The 18,916-nt window shown below is 49.6% G+C and overlaps 1 protein-coding gene across 3 annotated transcripts in view; it reads left to right on the top strand.

Moving 5' to 3' along the window:
• The window catches only part of BOP1 (BOP1 ribosomal biogenesis factor), a 67,414-nt gene that overhangs the window by 5,931 nt on the left and 42,567 nt on the right, over positions 1-18,916 (top strand). For all 3 annotated transcript variants that reach the window (XM_083749153.1, XM_083749152.1, XM_083749151.1), the window contains one exon: positions 4,463-4,582. In XM_083749153.1, the coding sequence (XP_083605279.1) occupies positions 4,463-4,582 (120 nt within the window). The remainder of the gene's footprint in view (positions 1-4,462; positions 4,583-18,916) is intronic.

Genomic DNA, 18,916 nt, shown 5'->3' with positions numbered 1-18,916 from the left:
TGTTGGGCGTGTGGGGCTCCCTTCCCTCTGGCTTGGCTTTAGACAGTAAGTTGTTTCTTCGGTGTCAAGAGCCTGATGCTCTGTGCATTGTAAATAAAAATAATAGCATGCATATATATATATATATATATATATATGCTTTCGTAGATTTTCACGGGTACAGGAATGCAGGTTTTGGTGTCCTCGGGTGTCTTCCCGTGTAAAAGTTGGGGTGTCTAGGCGACGTTTCGACGAGGTCTCACTCGTCATCTTCAGGCTGAAGATGACGAGTGAGACCTCGTCGAAACGTCGCCTAGACACCCCAACTTTTACACGGGAAGACACCCGAGGACACCAAAACCTGCATATATATATATATATATATATATATATATATATATATATATATGCGCGCAAGGCCTCTCTGCTTCTGTCATCAGCCTTATTCATCAGGGCTTGGCAGCCAGTCAACTTGGCAGGGATCCTGGGGAGCCTGAACGTGTAGAACGGAATAGACAACCATCAGCCGGCGGTGGAGATGGAAAGCTCCTGTGCGTGCTGCAGCTCTGCCGCGTGCTCCAAAGTTGGGAATTCTTCTATATAGTTACTGGTGGGTCTCCTTCCTCAAGGCAGAAGCTCCTCTCTTGTGCATAGGAGCAGGAAGAGGTGGAGGAAGCAAAGGAAGACGCTTCGCCCAGGGCTTAAGAAACTTCCCTTGATTTTGCTGGCTCAGGAGGGATAAATTTGTGATAAATAGATGATTCTTTGTCCCTGGAAGGCTGTCTTAAGTTGCAAGCATGCACAATTCTGTGGAGTGTTCAGACACAAAACAGCGGGAGGCAAGGCAGTTTCATCTTTGGAAAACTCTGGCAGGCCTTCAGTCGCAGTGGCCAGCTTTTGCCTGGGTAGTTCATTGGGCGACAGGCTGCTGGCCTAAGGAGCCTGGGTGCCATTGCTGTTCTGTTGTGAAGCTCAAAGGTTGGCCTTGGGCACATCCTTGTCTTAGCTTAACCTATCTCACACAGAATTAGAACTGTAGAGGCAATATGTGTGTGCTGGCCTTAGCTCCCTGAAGGAAGGGTAGGATTCAAGTTTCAAATAATGAAGAGGGCACTCGACTTCACAGACCTCCGAGAAAGCTGGGTGGTAAGGAAGAGAGGAACTTGCATCCCCCTCACCTTGGCAGGGAGGGAGCTTGGTTCTCTTCCAGTTGGCATTGGAGAGTTGCATGGGACCAGCATCCTCTGCACAGAGGAGCTCAGTCCTGCTAGTCCTGGATTTCCTTGGTGATGCCCCAAGGTGCCAAAGAGAGAATTGAAGAAGCACTTGTAGGGCTTCTGACGAAAAGGTGTTTGCCATGTTAGAAGAGTTTTCATGGTGGTCAGTACAAATGTAATAAATATTGCAGCACAGTTTTCAGATTAAAGGAGTCATACAGACGGTTACCGAAAAGCAGAGAAGAGTTGCAGAACAGGCCCTTGTGCCACCCGTTCAAGAACTGTCTCAGTGGCTTCCATGGTGAGTTTTCATCACCAGTCAGTGCTTCTCACCTGGCCACAAGCATTGCTGAATCAGCAGATGCAGGCACAGCGGCTCACAGCCTGACCTATTCACCTCGGAAGCCCTGACTGCCGCAGCTGCTGCAATTACTCCTTCCGATTGCTTTTCCTGGCTGTCTCCCCTGCCCCCTGCTCCCCCCTGCACATTCCTTTTGGAGTTGCATGCTGCCCTCTGGTGGCCTCTTTGCCCACCTTCCTGCAGGAGACTCTGAACTGACTGCTCAGGGCAGGAAGCAAGACCCCCCCGTTTTGTGTCCATTTATCAAAAATGCAGAGTGTGGCTGTAGAAAAATCCAAGAACAAGACTGCTGTGCAAGAAGGATGGTTCCCAGCATGTATCCAGGCTAGCTGTCACCAAGGGAATTCTTTTATATGCCTCTTGATAAAAGCTGCTTGGGAGAACCTTACACTTCATCTCACCTAAGCTGAGAGCCCTACCCTACATCTCCTGAGTCAGGAGGGTGGCACAAGACTGCCCCTCCATCTTGAAAATGAACAAATGAGAAAAAAACGTGAGCCTTGGAACGTTCTGCCAGAGGAGAAGCACTGGGTGGTGTTGTGTGAAGAACCCGCACCAGCCTGCCTTGTCCTAGCTCTCTTCCAGCTGATTGCCAGAGGGACATGAGCGCAGCTACAGGAAGGGGAGCTTGGTCCTTCTAGGGGCGCTTTGGTTTGTGGGTGTCTCCACAGCATCATTGCTCCACATGTCTTGTTCTGGAGGCGTACTGAGAAGCAGCTCTGGTGCCTGTAAGGGATGAGGAACTGGGCCAGGGTGCTCTTGGCAGTGACCCTGGGCCTCCTTGGCATGACCTGGCAGGTCGCCAGGGTGGCTTGCTGCACCAGTGGCCCATTTCTGCAGCATGGGGCTCTTCTCCAAGCTCGTGGAGTGTTGGGAGGAAGGAGAATTAGGGGGGGAGAGCGGGAGAGACAGACAAAACCTTCTCAATGCCAAAAGCCTGGGAAAAAACTTACCTCCGATCTCCTTTTTTCAAAGACTTTAATAAAGCCTTTGTTTTTGCTGCAATCCCATCTTCTAGTTGGCCCTGTACTTTCTAGGCCCCCAGCCCCACTTTCTCTCCCTGGCCAGAAGGGTGGAAGTCAGAGAGGAGGGCAGAAAGGGCTGTGTTATGGGTTGCACACTGTGCAGATTTTACTGCTCCCAGGAGGGGTGCTTTGTAGGGCTGCTTTTCTGATTATTCTGTCAAATCCTCCAGTAAAGCCCACTCCAGGCTGGGTCCCCTCTGAGCGGGGGAGGAGGGTGAATCTCTTTAACAGGGAAGGATGTGCAGTTCTGCCTCCACCCGCACGCCAGGCCAAGGCGTAGGTGCAGTCTGGAACGCCAGGCCCGTGGGCTGGAATCTGGCTGGGGCTGGATCCTGTCCTGTCTCAGATCCTAAGAAGAGCCCTGATGGACCAGACTACGGTGGTTCCATCTAGCCCAGCCTCTTATTGCCAGGAGTGGCCAGGCAGACGCCTTCAGGAAGCCCACAAGCATGGCGTAGAAAGTAGGAGCCTTCTCCTGCTGTTATTGTATCTGCAGACGCCTGCTGCCTCTTAGCTCATGGCTGCCGATAGGCCAAGCCATCTAAAGTACAGAAAGTTTCCATTCTGTCCATGCGCAAAGCATAGAGAGCACTGCTTGCTGTGTCACCTGGGGTTTGCACAGTATGTGTCCTTTGGCTGCTTTGGACTACAACTCTCAACTGCCCTAGGCAGCATGACCAGATGATGGTGGGGCTGATGGGGTTTGTAGCCCAAAACAGTGGGGGGCTCCCACCTTGAGGAAGGGTGACCTATATGCAGAATTGCCCATCTACCTCCCTGACTTTACATAAGGAGACGGCCATCACGACATCCTCTGACAACTAACTTGGGGGATTCATTCTGCATTCTGCCAAGAAATGCTTTCTGTTGTCTGTCCTGGATCAGACCAGTGGCCCGTCTTGTCCAGCATCCTGTTCTGACAGGAGACAGACAGACGCCTGCAGGCAGGACGTGAGCAGAAGAGCCCTCTCCCCGCTGTGGTTTCCAGCAACTGGTATTAATTCAGCAGCCTCCCAGGTGTGGAGGTGGAGCATCGCTTTCATGGTCCCTCCATCTGTGGAGGCAGAGAATAGCCTCCATCACGACTAGTGGCCATTGAAAGCCTTTTTTTCATGAATCTGTCTAATCCTCACTTAAAGGCATCCAAGTTGGTGGCGAGTGACCCACAGTTTAGCTATGAGCTGCATGAATAAGCACTTGGTTTCATCTGTCCTGAATCTTGGAACATTCAACTTGATTCAATGCCTGCGAAGTTCTAGGGTTATAAGAGAGGGATAAAACTTTTCTCTGTCCACTTTCTCCATACTCAAATATCTGTCGCATGGGACTGTCACACGGAAGAGGGAGCAAGTTTGTTTTCTCCTGCTCCGGAGGGTAGGACTCAAACCAATGGCGTCAAGTTACAAGAAAGAGATTCCAACTAAACATCAGGAAAAAATGTCTGACTGTAAGAGTTGTTCAACAGTGGAACAAACTCCCTTGGAAGGTGGTGGACTCTCTTGGAAGGTGGTGGTTTTTAATCAGAGTTTTGATGGCCATCTTCCATGGATGCTTTAGCTGAGATTCCTGCGTGGCAGGAGGTTGGGCTAGATGACCCTTCCAAATCTACGATTCTGAGATTCTCCTGGGAGAGGGTGGCTGCAGGTCTCAACTTTGTGGACTGTAACGATTTCTTTTTCATGTGTTGAGAGGGAGCGCCAGGATCTATGTAGTAGAAGACCTTAGCCTATAGCCCGAGGGAGGAAGGCCCTCACTACACTGAGTGTTCGTTGCTGGCCATTTTGTGTAGTTTGGGAGGTCTCCCATGCAATTGTGTAAGACACACAGCCTCTCGTTGCCTGTACATGGTAACTCTTTCTGCCATCCTGCTTGTCTTTCAGGCTGAAGAGGTTTCCAAGAAGAAAGTGCGATCGCACCGTAAGATCAAGGGCACAGAACACAATCCACAGGAGGAGCCACTCTTGCAGAATGAATATGTGGAAGACAGCTCCGATGAGGAGGTAAGGTGGTCTCCTGTGTTACTCTGTGGGCAGTGATGGCTTGCCAGGGCAGCCTATGCGATGCTAAACAAATCAAGGTCTCCTGCTCTTTGAATAAAAAGTGAGTTGGCTCCTTGCGTATTGGTGTTTCCTGTTTGCTTTTTCAGCCACTGCTGACCCAAATTTTCTGTCGTATGGACATTTGGCTGCATGGGTTACACTGATGTTTGCTCTTTACAGAGGAACTGGTGGTGTTGGGGTGAGGAGAGAGAGAGAGAGAGAGAGAGAGAGAGAGAGAGAGAGAGAGAGAGACGTGACATCCTGCAAGAAGCTTAAGAGCAGTGGATGAGGCTGTTAGTCACACACAGGGCCCAGAGAGGTGGATTATGGGGTGGCTCCAGGGCAGTGAGAAAAAGGCTGGTGGAGGGGGGACAATTAGGTTGGCTTGTGCCTGCAAAGTTGCAAGAGGATGTGTGTGGGATTTGAGGCAGGAGGAGGACCATTGTTTACCTTTCCTCAGGCAAAATGTGAGAGGCTGCATTTTTCTGGGCTCATGGTCTGAGGAAGAAAAAAAAACTGATGGTTTAGTGTTGAACGCTAAGTAACTGGACTAAATTCCAGGTGAATGAGGAAGGTAAATGGTGGTAAACACAAGTGAGGAAAATATTGACAACGCTGAAGAGAGGACAATTGGATAGACGTCGCAGCAGAAAAGGGTCTGGAGGTTACAATAGGTAATGCACTTCGAATGAGCCCTTGATGGTCTTGTTCCAAATTGCCAAGACCTCTTAAAGTTGTATTCTTTATTATTATTAACTTTCTATACCGCCCTTCATCCAAGGATCACAGGGCAGTTTACAATATAAAAACACAAAAATACATACCATTGTGACCAACAAAAACAACACCTCCCCTCCTCACACACGCAGTTTAAAAGGCCGTAGATTGCTTAATTATCCAAGGGCCTAGGAGGAGAATGTTTTTGCCTGGTGCCTAAAGAGATGTAACAAAGGTACCAGGCAAGCCTCCTTGGGGAGAGCATTCCTCAAACGGGGAGCCAACCCTCAGACCTTCCACAAAAGATGCTGATTTCAGGGGACCAGGTCAGTTCACATGGGCAGAGGTGGTTCTTGAGAAGTTGCGGTCCTGAGCCATAAACTGCAGAAATCATCATGTCCAAGGGCCTAATCAAGTTCTGGGCACTCTGTTTCTAGGCAGTTCAGAGCAAAATAGTGGGAAGACTGTAAAGAAAGACCTCAGAAGAGAGGCAGGAGCTCTGTGTGGTGTATTTAGCCTGCACAAAAAGCTAGCGGGAGGGGAAAATACTGCTCCTAGAAGGGTGGAAAGTTCAGAAGCGTGCAAGGAAATAGGGAGGTCTCTGAGTTTGAGACACTGGGGCAGAATTGTTCCAGGTTGACTGTTGTGGCCTGAGTGTCATGTAGCTCTGGTGAGTCACATGGACACAGCTGTTTCTCCTTGACAGAATCAGCACAAGGAGGTGGCTTTTTTTGTTTTGTTTTTACAAAAGTCTGCTCTGTAAGACATAATTGAACTATTTGTTGGCATTTTAGTTGAAGAAGACAGGGGTTTCCTTGCTGCCTTTGTCATTCTTGTGGAAACATCTGCCCTGAGTAATGCAGTGGAATAACTTGTTAGTTCCTTCTCAGCAAGCAGAATGTGGGTCAGCATTCCTAACCTCCTGTCACCTCCCGAGTCCTTGAACTCTCTCAGTTTCTGGCTGAAGGACAGGAAAGCTCCCTCCCCATTCCCCTGTCCCACCAGCCTGCCATTGGTTCTCTCCAGTTCTGCTTTCCCAGCGAGCAGCCTGATCTCTTCCCCACAATGCCTGCCACAACAGCATTAGCACTGCCTGTCATTCCTTTTTAGCAAGCGTGTGGCTGCATTTGCAACTGCTTGCCTCCAGTTCCCATTCTCCCACCCGGTCTCTCTATCAGATTCCCTATGGGGTAGTCCCAATCTAAGCAACGGAAGCACCTTGAAGACTTGCTTAAAGCTGGCTGGGTTCGTCTTCTGTGAAGCAGGAAATGAGGGACATCGGGGGGGGGGGCAGGTTTGTGAATGTTGTCGATCCAGAGAAGGACCTGATGGTGTTTACTAATACCCAAGAGCTGGATGGTAAGGAGTGCATTCTGGAGGGTCTTCCTGTCACTTTGAGAGAGGCTATTTGAATCAGCAGCCAGTTGGGAAAGACTTGGGACAGGCTTCCCGCTCCAATTCTCGTGTAGCTTTTAGTCAGTCAGAGCCAGCTGCCCAGGGTGACGCAGAGGAGTGCTGCTTGCATATGGTGTTGTCTGAGTGAGATGATTATTTGGGGAGTCTGAGTGGGTGAGGCCACAAGAGAGCAGGGGGCTTGGACCTGGACTTGGCATCCCAAGGAATGAAATCCCTGCTTGCCTTTCTGACCCAGCAGAGTCATGCGTTCAGGGCATCCACAGACTAGAAGCCCACCTGGTCTGGAGCGGGAGCTGCGGAAGTGCCGGGTCTGGAATAGAGATTGAGAGCGTAATGAAATATATGGCCATACAAAACGCACGCTTGTGTAATGTCTCGAGCATTACCCAGGGACACAGCTCTTTCATGTCTGAATCCAAGGTCTCTCCCTCCCCAGCTGGTCCTATTTCAGGGCCCCATTGAGGGGAGCACTGATTCAGAACCTGTTGACATCAGAGAGGCTTCCAGTGGCTTTGTTCCTGCCTCCCTCTCTTTCTGTAATTGCATTTATCTCTCCTCCAGAAGAGTCTGGATGCTGCTGCTTCCTGTGCCCAGGACGTGCGCTTCTCGCTGTGCATTGTAACCCCGAGGCACAAGCTTGCTCCCTTGAACTCTAGATTGGCAAGGCCAGTGTCCCCAGTGCTTCTGGTTAGAGACGCAAAGCTTCGGGTAATTAAAGTCCCTCTATCTTCAGGCATGAGGACTGGGAGCCCAGAAGGTTGTTTCAAAGAGCCTAAGCACACAAACTGAAAAACTCAGGTGTAGCAAAGAGCTTTGTACTCCTGATAGGTTGGAACTTAGAAGTGTGACAATCCCTGCTCTGGAGTCTTCCAGCCTGCATTCAGAAGAAAAGCTTGATGATCACACTGAGGATAATAAAATGGGCGTAAAAACCCAGGGATGGAAGCAAAGGATGAGCTTCACCACACAACCCACTCACTTACCCCTCTGTCTCCTGCGGGGGGAAATGGGACTGGCCCCCACTGGAAACAGGATGCTGGGCTTGCTGAACCCGTAGCGTGACTCAGCCTGGCAAGTGTCAGATTGTGAGTGGCTTGGCGCCTGTCCTGCGCAGCTGCAGGCTTGGCAAAGTCCTCCTTTGGGGATGGGCATAGAACGGAGGCGTGGGGAGAATGAGTGGAAGGAGTGCGCGCGCACTCCTACGGAGGAGCTCTGCTTCCTTTCCTCTGCTCCGCCATCTTTCCTCTTGGTTTCCCCAGCCTTCCCCTTTCGGATCTGCCCTGCCCGGGGCTTTCTGTCTGGGCACATTCCTCTACCCATTTCCAAATGGAACGGCAAGTGGAGATGTTTTGCTATGAGCTCATGGATTTAAAAAGAGAAGCCCTTCTAGGTTTGCAGTTTGTCTCCTTCCCAAGGCAATTCTGTCCAGCTGGATGATTGTTCTTGCAGCTGTGCCACTAAGTGTTACCAGCCAAAGCAGCAGCGAGGAGAGCTGGCAATGGGTCTTTGCTCTTTGCTGGGCAATGCCAAGGCTTGCAAGGCAGAAGGTGTCCTGCCAGAAGAGGTGCCTTTTCCAGAGGCAGCAGTTGGGTGCAGCCCTTTCCCCTCCCCCCCTGGATGTGCCTGGCTTGTGAGGTTTGGCCCGGCCGGGCAGCGTCCTGTGGGGACAGGAGGCTGGCCCCAGGAGCCTTGGCCCAGGGCCTGGCTGGGACGAAGTGTGTTATCCACATCTGTGATTGTACACATAGGTATGCAGTTTGGGATCTGGTGCAGAACTGTCCTCTGATCTCTTGCAGTTTCCAAACTTGGGGCCGAGGGGAAGGGATCCAGGGGGTGTTCACAACTCTTGGTTCTTCAGTCCTGCCTACAGACCCAGTATCCCTCTTTTCCATGCCCTTTCCTCCTGGCATAGCCCTGTTTCCCTTCCTGATTATTTGCAAACCTGGTTCCTGTCTGCATCATAGAGGTAGCAAGGTGAGCAGAAGGCAGTGAAAGTGTGCAAATTGCTGAGTTGCCTTGTTGGCAGCAGAACTGGGCTTCCTTAGCAGAGAGAATGGGGTGGGAAGGGATGATTCTGCTTCCTTTCCGGAGCATGACTGCCGTGCTAGCAGTGTTGTGGCTCAGCTCTTGTTCACCTGCCTGCCCCCTCTGCAAGCGCTGGTGCTTCTCCCCTCTACGCCACCCCATCTTCGCCGCCCTCCTGGCCTGCGTGGCTTTGTGTAGTGAAGACTAGCAAGCAGCGGAGGGAGGCCCACACGGCTGCCCCTGCGCTGAGCACAGACTAAACTTCCTCCTACTGAGCTCCTGCTCAGTTGGCAGCCGCCGGCGTTGGGCCTGGCGTGCCGCCCAACTCCTTCTCTACCGTGTGTTCTGGGAAGAGACACAACAAAATAAATTGGTTTCCTGGCGTGGCCTGGCTAGGCCGTCCCGGATAAGGCAGCTCTGCTCGCCTTGCCTCCTCGCAGCAGCGCCTGGGACCGTCTCCCACTGCACCCCCGCTTGGCTGCCGAGGTGGCTGCTGCACAGTGGGGAGAGCAGAGGTGCCGCCTGTGCAGCTATGTCCCCGTCAGGCGGAGGGCTGGAGCTGGGGAAATCCCTGGCCCCCTTGCTCTTGCACTCCTTCCCCTCCCTGCCCCCCCCCCCAGCACTGCCTGTGTGTGCCGCACTTGCTTGCTTGCTTGCTTGCTGGGCAGACGGAGCGTCCCTCCCTCCCGCCCCTTCAGCTGCCCGGAGATGAATGGCCGGGAGCTGGAGAGGCTGTCAAGGCCTCGCTGGGAGGAAGCAGTTTGGGGCTCTTGTTTGGTTCTGCTTCCTCCCACAATGACTATTCCATATGTCGGTGGATAATGAATGACGGCGCGTTGAGTGCTCCTCCGCGAGCCAGCGGCTGTTCCAAGCCCACTTCCCTCCTTCATGGTGCAGCTGACCAGGAGGTGGGTGGCGGGGGGAGAGTGTGCTGCGCCTGGCAGGACGGAGGGAGCTCTTCTTTCAGTAGCTGATTAGCTGAGGGAGGGGGGAATCATTCAGAATGTGCTCCTGGCAGGCGGCTTCTTGAACTCACTGCGCCACGAGCGGGCATGGCTTCCCAACCCACCAGCGCTCACAGCTGCTTCGGCCTTCCCTCCTGCAGACGATGTGAAGCTCAGCAAAGCTGTCTGTGAATGTCTGCTTGTCTGCCAGACCCACGGCGGAGGGGACATGCTTTGAGGTGGTGCTGCTGCTGAAATCCATGCCAGCACTTTCTCCCAACGTTGAAAAGCTGACTGGGTGTCTTAGCCGCATGTTAGAGGGGAATCGACAGGGCTGCAGTCCTCTTCCTTCTGTGTAGGGAGCCACTGCTTTGCACTCAGAGTTAATTATCAGTCTTTGCTCATACCAAAGTTGCTTTGACAAGACTTTGAAGGGGCTTAAAGGAAAACACAGCAAAGGGTGGCAGCTCTGGGGCACAGATTCTCCAAAGGCTTAAGCTGCCTTCCCCTTGAGAGTCATGGAAAGTTGCCAGGGGAGCCCTGAGGTTCTCTGTGGCTTTGAGTGTCCTATGGTAGACATGCCTTCCCCAACCTGGTGCCCTCCTGATGTTGTTGGACTACAGCTCCCATTAACCCCACCCATCATGGCCAGGGATGATGGGAGCTCATATCCACCAGCACCTGGAGTACACTAGGTTGGGAGTTGCTGTGGTAGCCTGGTGTTCAGTGGCATGCCTCACAAAGTCTGTTACTCCTGGCAAACCCCTTGAACCCTGGACACAGTTCAGTGCTTCAGCTTCACTGGTGCAAGGGACTTCCTCTCCCTCTCTTCCCGCCTCCCCCCGCCTCTCAAAATAAGCTCTGGACTGTTGAGGGACCATTGGGAGCTGATTTTGGGGGCATATATGGGTTGGGGAGAGGAGGAAGCGGAAGTCTCTTTGGATGCAACCCCAGGTGTCTTCCATGTGTGCTTATGCAGAGGCCAATAAGGAAATGAAGGCTGGGCTTGAGAGGGGGACTGGGCAGCCACCAGGAGTAAGACCAGGGGTCAGCAAACTTTTTCTCTCCCCCCCCCCCCAGTGAAATTAGAAGGTTAAATTAACATTCTAAGTTAAACTAATTTAAGAATGTATTGTATGTGTGTGTTTGAAGTTAAATCTGTATTGAGATTAATTAATTTCAATAAAGACTTTTTTTTAATCAAAAAAATCCCCACACTTTTTCAGCAGGGGGCCCGTCCCCTGTCCCTCAGACCTTGTGGGGGGCTGGACTAGATTTAAAAAAAAATTATATGAACAAATTCCTGTGCCCCACAAATAACCCAGAGATGCATTTTAAATAAAAGGACACATTCTACTCATGTAAAAACACACTGATTCCCAGACCGTCCGCAGGCTGGATTTAGAGGGCGATTGGGCTGGATCCGGTCCCCGGGCCTTAGCCTATCCATGAGAAAGAGGAAGATGTAAGGGCAGAAGGTTTTTTAGCATCTGGCTGGGAAAGCTGGATGGCCACTCTTTGTCCCATGGACCGCACCCTGCTCTCCATGTGGAGGACCCCAGGATTCGAGCATCCCCCCACCCCACCCCCGGCCCACAACATTTATTTCCCCTGGGGCATGAGAGTTTGCTGGGGTCTCCTGCAGCCCTGCTTGCTCTGGGCTACTTCCGAAAGGAGGCCCTTCCAGGCGTAATTTGCAGGGTTCTTAATGCAAAAGGAGTCCGTGTTGGGGGAGTTGGGAGGGAAGGCCATTCCATGAGCATCAGCTGTGGAGAAAGCAGAATGCCTTGGGCAGGAGGTGCAGGAAACAGGAGGGAATCCTGCAGAAAGGGCTGTGGTGACGCCACAGGAATGAACGTGATGCTTCAGGAGAGCTGGATTCTGGCCCTTGCCCCGCTGTCGTAGAGAGGGGAGCTCAGAACTGGGTGTAGCGAGCTTATTTAAAGCCTGGGGAGAAAATATGGTTTCTTAATCTGGAGGCTGTTAAACCAGGCTCTCCTCAGTGTGCAAGGGAAAGCAAAGCATAATGAAGAAATCATGCCAGCAAATATGATGCAGGAGAAATGGGCACAGAGTCACGCCGAGGAATCTTTTGAAATGCCTTTGGGAGGCATATCAGACTCCACTGAGCTGGTTGGGATTCCAGAGTTTCAGCAGGGAACATGCAATTGAGATCCCACTCCTGAGTTTGTTTGGTTTCTGCTTGCCTCTGGATAGATGATTTTCTTCCTGCTGGCCATAGGGAAAGGCTTAAGGCTCTGCCTCCTGCCCTTGGGACACTTCTACCACCTCATGGATCTGGTCCCCACATGTTTTCAAGGCTACCCAAAGAAGCCTGCTTTTTAAAATTGTATTTATTTATTTGAATTTATATTTGCCTTTCACCACTAGGTCCCAGGGTGGTGTGCATTTATTCATTTAAAAAATCACTTAAAATCATACTTTAAACACTAAGATTACTGCGGCTTTCACAAGTCTCTGCAGTTGGTCTTCTTAACCCAATATGAGATGTTGTGCTTTTTCACTGCTTGCATGGAATTGCAGAATAGACACAGCCCTGCAAAGCTCAACCTTTTGCTTTTCATACAGATAGTAGTCACATCTGGGTTAGATTACAGCAGAGTACTGTATGTGGGATTTCCCTTGAAAAGTGCCTTGGTTAGAATTGCTATCATTATTTAAACGTATATGCCACCAAAATACCATAGGGTGGTTTTGTTGTTGTTGTTGTTTAGTCGTTTAGTCGTGTCCGACTCTTCGTGACCCCATGGACCAGAGAACGCCAGGCACCTCTGTCCTCCACTGCCTCCCGCAGTTTGGTCAAACTCATGCTGGTAACCTCGAAAACACTATCCAACCATCTCATCCTCTGCCGTCCCCTTCTCCTTGTGCCCTCCATCTTTCCCAACATCAGGGTCTTCTCCAGGGAGTCCTCTCTTCTCATGAGGTGGCCAAAGTACTGGAGCCTCAGCTTCACAATCTGTCCTTCCAGTGAGCACTCAGGGTTGATTTCCTTCAGTATGGAGAGGTTTGATCTTCTTGCAGTCCATGGGACTCTCAAGAGTCTCCTCCAGCACCATAATTCAAAAGCATCAATTCTTCGGCGATCAGCCTTCTTTATGGTCCAGCTCTCACTTCCATACATCACTACTGGGAAAACCATAGCTTTAACTATACGAACCTTTGTTGGCAAGGTGATGTCTCTACTTCTCAAGATGCTGTCTAGGCCTGTCATTGCCCTTCTCCCAAGAAGCAGGCATCTTTTAATTTCGTGGCTGCTGTCACCATCTGCAGTGATCATTGAGCCCAAGAAAGTAAAATCTCTCACTACCTCCATTTCTTCCCCTTCTATTTGCCAGGAGGTGATGGGACCAGTGGCCATGATCTTTGTTTTTTTGATGTTGAGCTTCAGACCATATTTTGCGCTCTCCTCTTTCACCCTCATTAAAAGATTCTTTAATTCCTCCTCACTTTCTGCCATCAAGGTTGTGTCATCTGCATATCTGAGGTTGTTGATATTTCTTCCGGCAATCTTAATTCCGGCTAGGGATTCATCCAGCCCAGCCTTTCGCATGATGAATTCTGCATATAAGTTAAATAAGCAGGGAGACAAAATACAGCCTTGTCGTACTCCTTTCCCAATTTTGAACCAATCAGTTGTTCCATATCCAGTTCTAACTGTAGCTTCTTGTCCCACATAGAGATTTCTCAGGAGACAGATGAGGTGATCTGGCACTCCCATTTCTTTAAGAACTTGCCATAGTTTGCCGTGGTCGACACAGTCAAAGGCTTTTGCATAGTCAATGAAGCAGAAGTAGATGTCTTCTGGAACTCTCTAGCTTTCTCCATAATCCAGCGCATGTTTGCAATTTGGTCTCTGGTTCCTCTGCCTCTTCTAAATCCAGCTTGCACTTCTGGGAGTTCTCGGTCCACATACTGCTTGAGCCTTCCTTGTAGAATTTTAAGCATAACCTTGCTAGTGTGTGAAATGAGTGCAATTGTGCGGTAGTTGGAGCATTCTTTGGCACTGCCCTTCTTTGGGATTGGGATGTAGACTGATCTTCTCCAATCTTCTGGCCACTGCTGAGTTTTCCAAACTTGCTGGCATATTGAGTGTAGCACCTTAACAGCATCATCTTTTAAAATTTTAAATAGTTCAGCTGGAATACCATCACTTCCACTGGCCTTGTTATCTGCAGTGCTTTCTAAGGCCCATTTGACTTCACTTTCTAGGATGTCTGGCTCAAGGTCAGCAACCACACTACCTGGGGTATACGAGACATCCATTTCTTTCTGGTATAGTTCCTCTGTGTATTCTTGCCACCTCTTCTTGATGTCTTCTGCTTCTGTTAGGTCCTTTCCACTTTTGTCCTTTATTATGGAAATCTTTGTATGAAATGTTCCTTTCATATCTCCAATTTTCTTGAACAGATCTCTGGTTCTTCCCATTCTATTGCTTTCCTCTATTTCTTTGCATTGCTCGTTTAAGAAGGTCTTCTTGTCTCTCCTTGCTATTCTTTGGAAATCTGCATTCAATTTCCTGTATCTTTCACCATCTCCCTCGCATTTTGCTTGCCTTCTCTCCCCCGCTATTTGTAAGGCCTCATTGGACAGCCACTTTGCTTTCTTGCATTTCCTTTTCATTGGGATGGTTTTCGTTGCTGCCTCCTGTATAATGTTACGAGCCTCCATCCATAGTTCTTCAGGCATTCTGTCCACCAAATCTAGATCCTTAAACCTGTTCCTCACTTCCACTGTGTATTCATAAGGGATTTGACTTAGATTGTATCTTACCAGCCCAGTGGTTTTTCCTACTTTCTTCAGTTTAAGCTTGAATTTTGCTATAAGAAGCTGATGATCTGAGCCACAGTCAGCTCCAGGTCTTGTTTTTGCTGACTGTATAGAGCTTCTCCATCTTTGGCTGCAGAGAATATAATCAATCTGATTTCGATGCTGCCCATCTGGTGATGTCCATGTGTAGAGTCGTCTCTTGTGTTGTTGGAAAAGCGTGTTTGTGATGACCAGCTTGTTCTCTTGACAGAACTCTATTAGCCTTTGCCCTGCTTCGTTTTGATCTCCAAGGCCAAACTTGCCAGTTGTTCCTTTTACCTCTTGACTCCCTACTTTAGCATTCCAATCCCCTATAATGACAAGAACATCCTTCTTTGGTGTCACTTCTATAAGGTCTTGTAAGTCTTCATAGAATTGGTCAATTTCAGTTTCTTCAGCACAAGTAGTTGGTGCATAAACTTGGATTACTGTGATGTTAAAAGGTCTGCCTTGGATTCGCATCGAGATCATTCTATCATTTTTGAGATTGCATCCCAGTACAGCTTTCGCCACTCTTTTGTTGACTATGAGGGCCACTCCATTTCTTTTACGGGTTTCTTGCCCACAGTAGTAGATATGATGGTCATCCGAACTGAATTCACCCATTCCCGTCCATTTTAGTTCACTGATGCCCAGGATGTCAATATTTATTCTTGCCATCTCATTTTTGACCACCTCCAACTTACCCAGGTTCATGGTTCTTACATTCCAGGTTCCTATGCAATATTTTTCTTTACAGCATTGGACTTTCCTTTCGCTTCCAGGCATATCCGCAACTGAGCGTCCTTTCGGCTTTGGCCCAGCTGCTTCATCAGCTCTGGATCTACTTGTACTTGCCCTCCGCTCTTCCCCAGTAGCATGTTGGATGCCTTCCGACCTGAGGGGCTCATCTTCCAGCGTCATATCTTTTATATGCCTGTTGTCTTTGTCCATGGAGTTTTCTTGGCAGGGATACTGGAGTGGCTTGCCGGTTCCTCCTCCAGGTGGATCACGTTTGGTCAAAACTCTCCACTATGACCTGTTCATCTTGGGTGCCCTGCTCGGCATAGTTCATAGCTTCTCTGAGTTCTTCAAGCCCCTTCGCCACGGCAAGGCAGTGATCCATGAAGGGGATAGGGTGGTTTGCAATACAGAAAACAAATGTCAGTGCTTAACATAATAGCTGTACAATATAAAAATCAAAACAGGTGTAGAAATACAATTATAATCATAAGAGATCCATAATAAAATGCAGATTTTCACTTTTTCTAAAGATAGTCTACCAGTCGTGTTTAAGTTGCAATTCCTTCCACTTTGTTTTTGGCCCCAGTTCAAGGTGCTGGCTCTTACCAATAAAGCCACTGAGGACTTGAGACCCTCAGGGCATCTGAAGGATTGCCTCTTCCTGCCTGGACCTGCCTCTCAATTGTTCTCGTCTTTGGAGGCCTGTTCTGCTTTCTGCCTTGAAGGAGACAGGGCAGAGCCTTTTCAAGGGTGACTGCTCAAAGGAGGTGAGACGGTCCATTCTGTGACCTTTTCAAGAAGCACAGGAGGCATTCAGGGCACTGGAATCTTGCTGGCTATGGGTTTGTTTTAGTTGGTTTTACTCTGACTTCTTAATGGTTCCCGGTTTTAATTGTACTGGAAATGTAATTGTTGGAAGTCTTGAGTGCCTTCTTTACTTTTTATATATAAGCACAGTTTAGAAAAACATTAGGGATCTCTGTGTGGGTGTAGAGAACTGGTGTTCAGGACCAGCTCACTTATAACAAAAACCAGCCGGAAATGGCAAGTAGGCAACCACAGGACCTTGGCTGGTGCTAACAGCATTGAGGAGTGATGGGAAGGACCAGCAGTTGGAGGGGGGTGGAGGTTGAGACTGGAGGGGCTGAAGAGGGTTAGCTAGATTAGGGGCAGGTAGCAAGGAGGGTCTGAGGAGACTGACTAGGATGCTGTGCCAGCAGCAGTAGGAGGAGTCATGGATGGTGGCACCTCCTGAGTTTGGGCAAGGAGCTGCTTGAAAAATAGGTTGTATTTGCTGTGCAGTGTGAAACATAACCTGCAGGGATGACTGAAAACCACTTTTTGCTTTGACTTCCCAGCCGGCCTTTTGCAACTGGAGGGAGATGCCACCTTTGGCTCCTAGCATCTCCGCCTGCCTGGCCGGCTGATTCAGGGGGTCAGCAGGGTAGTGCAGCAGCAAAAGACGCGTCTGCTGCTACTGCGCTACCCCGCCAAATAGCTGGTTCACCTGGTAGCGCAGCAGCAGCAGCAAAAACAAAGATATGTCTTTTGCTGTTTTGCTAGTCTGCTGAATCACCAGGCAGCAATTTTTATTTTTATTTTTATTTTTTGCTGCTGCGCTACCAAGTGAATCAGGTGTTTGGCAGGGGGTAGCAGGGTAGCAAAAGAGGTGTCTTTTGCTGCTTCCCTAGCCTGCTAATCCTCTGATTCATCCAGCAGCAGACAAATAAAAATAAAGTAAAACAACTGCTATCTGTGTTTTAAAAAGAAATCCATTGGAGAAAGAAAACTGTTGACCAGGCATTCTGTTTTTATGCCCACAATCCAGGTCCCAGGAGCCATATGGCTCCTAACTTTTGTATCCCAGTTTCTAATGCTGGAAGAGAGAGCATTGCAGGCATGGGTTAAACCGTTCAGAAACCAAATCCAACCTTGTTTGTTAACTGTGTTCATAAGCTGCCCTAGAAGAGAGTTCTCAAGGCCCCTGATGAGAGAGAAAACCATTGACAGCTCCAGCCTGGTTGGCCGCTGTGAGAACAGAGTGCTGCACTCGGTGGGCCAGGGGCCTGATCCAGCTCGCTTGTCTTTTGTCCTTCTGCCTTGGGCTCTCTCTCTCTCTCTCTCTCTCTCTCTCTCTCTCTCTCTCTCTCTGTGTGTGGCTGGCATTGGAACCCAAGCCTTGTACGCTGCCTCCTGGGCTTCGCAGGGGTGTTGCAAGTGGGCATCTTGGGCGGCTGAGGGCTTGCTTGTTTGTTTCAGCTTCTGTCCTATCCTCTGAGCACACAGCAAGGCCCAGCATGCGTGCCAGCCAGAGGAAACCAGGGTGGCTGGGTTATTGGGCAGTGGTGGGCAGACTGCTTTGCCTGCTGTTGCCCTCAGAGAGGTCAGTGCTGCCCGGCATCCTGCTCTGGTCCAGCTTAGCCCCTTGGCTGACGTCTCACCGCCTGTGTGCAGACAAGGAAGCCCAGCGGCACTTCTATTTTGGGCTCTCCAGGCAGAGAGCTGCCCTCTCTCTCGGCTTGGGGCTGGGTGTGGTGCGAGGCCCCCCTGCCAAAGAAGGGGTGTGGGTGCCCTCATAAAAAGAGGGAAGGAATTACTCTGTCTTCTGGCCTCCCCCAAATTGATTTTTGAAGTGTTTGCATAGAAGTGTGTTATGTGGGAGGAAAAAGAGAGGGGGTTGGCAGGGAGAGCTTTTTTTATCCTGGAAAAAATGACATCAGTGAATAGTTGAAACGATCATCTCTCTCTCTCTCTCTCTCTCTCTGACCCAGAAAGGGAGAGAAACCCACAGCAGCTTTGAGGTGAGGAGTGGAAACTTTCTTTCCATTTATTTTCCCCCTCTGTGCGCTGGGTTCGTCTCGGCTTACGGCTGCCCTTTTGGAGGCAAGTTTACCTCCATTCCGCCGGGGTCTGCTGGGATTCCTGCCTTGCTGCCGGAACCAGAGCTCCAAAGAGGAAGGAAAGTGGGCTTAGTCAACCCAGCCGTGTCTGGTGCTGTCGGCACCCGGCAGCTGCTGCTGCTGCTGCTGCTTGCCTTTGCCTTCTCCAAAACTCCCAGCGCATGTTGCAGAAGCTCAGCAGGGCTGCTTTCTAAGAGCTGCGCTCCACGGGCCATTTCTTCCACCTGTGCAGTTGTTAGAGGTGATGGATAGCTACGGCCTTCTCAGTTCATGGTACAAGACATCAGGTGTCACCTAGAGAGGTTATGCACAAATGTGGTCTCTGGCCATCACAGGTCTCTTTGTGGTGACTCTGGTTGTCCAAGATACTGTGAAAGATTTCTCTTCTTCTCCAGGCCAGGGAACGTAGTCTTGCAAACCATGGAGAAAGAATAAGCAGGGTGGATTTGATTTAAATCACAATTTAAATCGCTAGTCAGTAAGACTTGATTTAAACCACTAGTCAGTATGACTTGATTTAAATTTTTTTTTCTCTTTTTTTTACAGAAAGACTCATTCTTACTGGTATAATCTTAATATTGACAACCAGATGAAGGTGTCATTTTCGGAATAACAAATTTTCAGAGTAGTTTTTACAGTTACATCAAAAATCACTGATTTGGTTATACTATTAGAAATACACAGACAGATAATTATGAAATTATTGTGAGGCTTAATAAGTTAACTGTTTATATTTGGAC

Source organism: Podarcis gaigeae (assembly GCF_964106915.1).
Source record: "Podarcis gaigeae genome assembly, chromosome: 7".
Taxonomy (NCBI): domain Eukaryota; kingdom Metazoa; phylum Chordata; class Lepidosauria; order Squamata; family Lacertidae; genus Podarcis; species Podarcis gaigeae.
The sequence above is the reverse complement of the archived record's forward strand: the minus strand, read 5'-3'. Positions and strand labels throughout refer to the sequence as shown.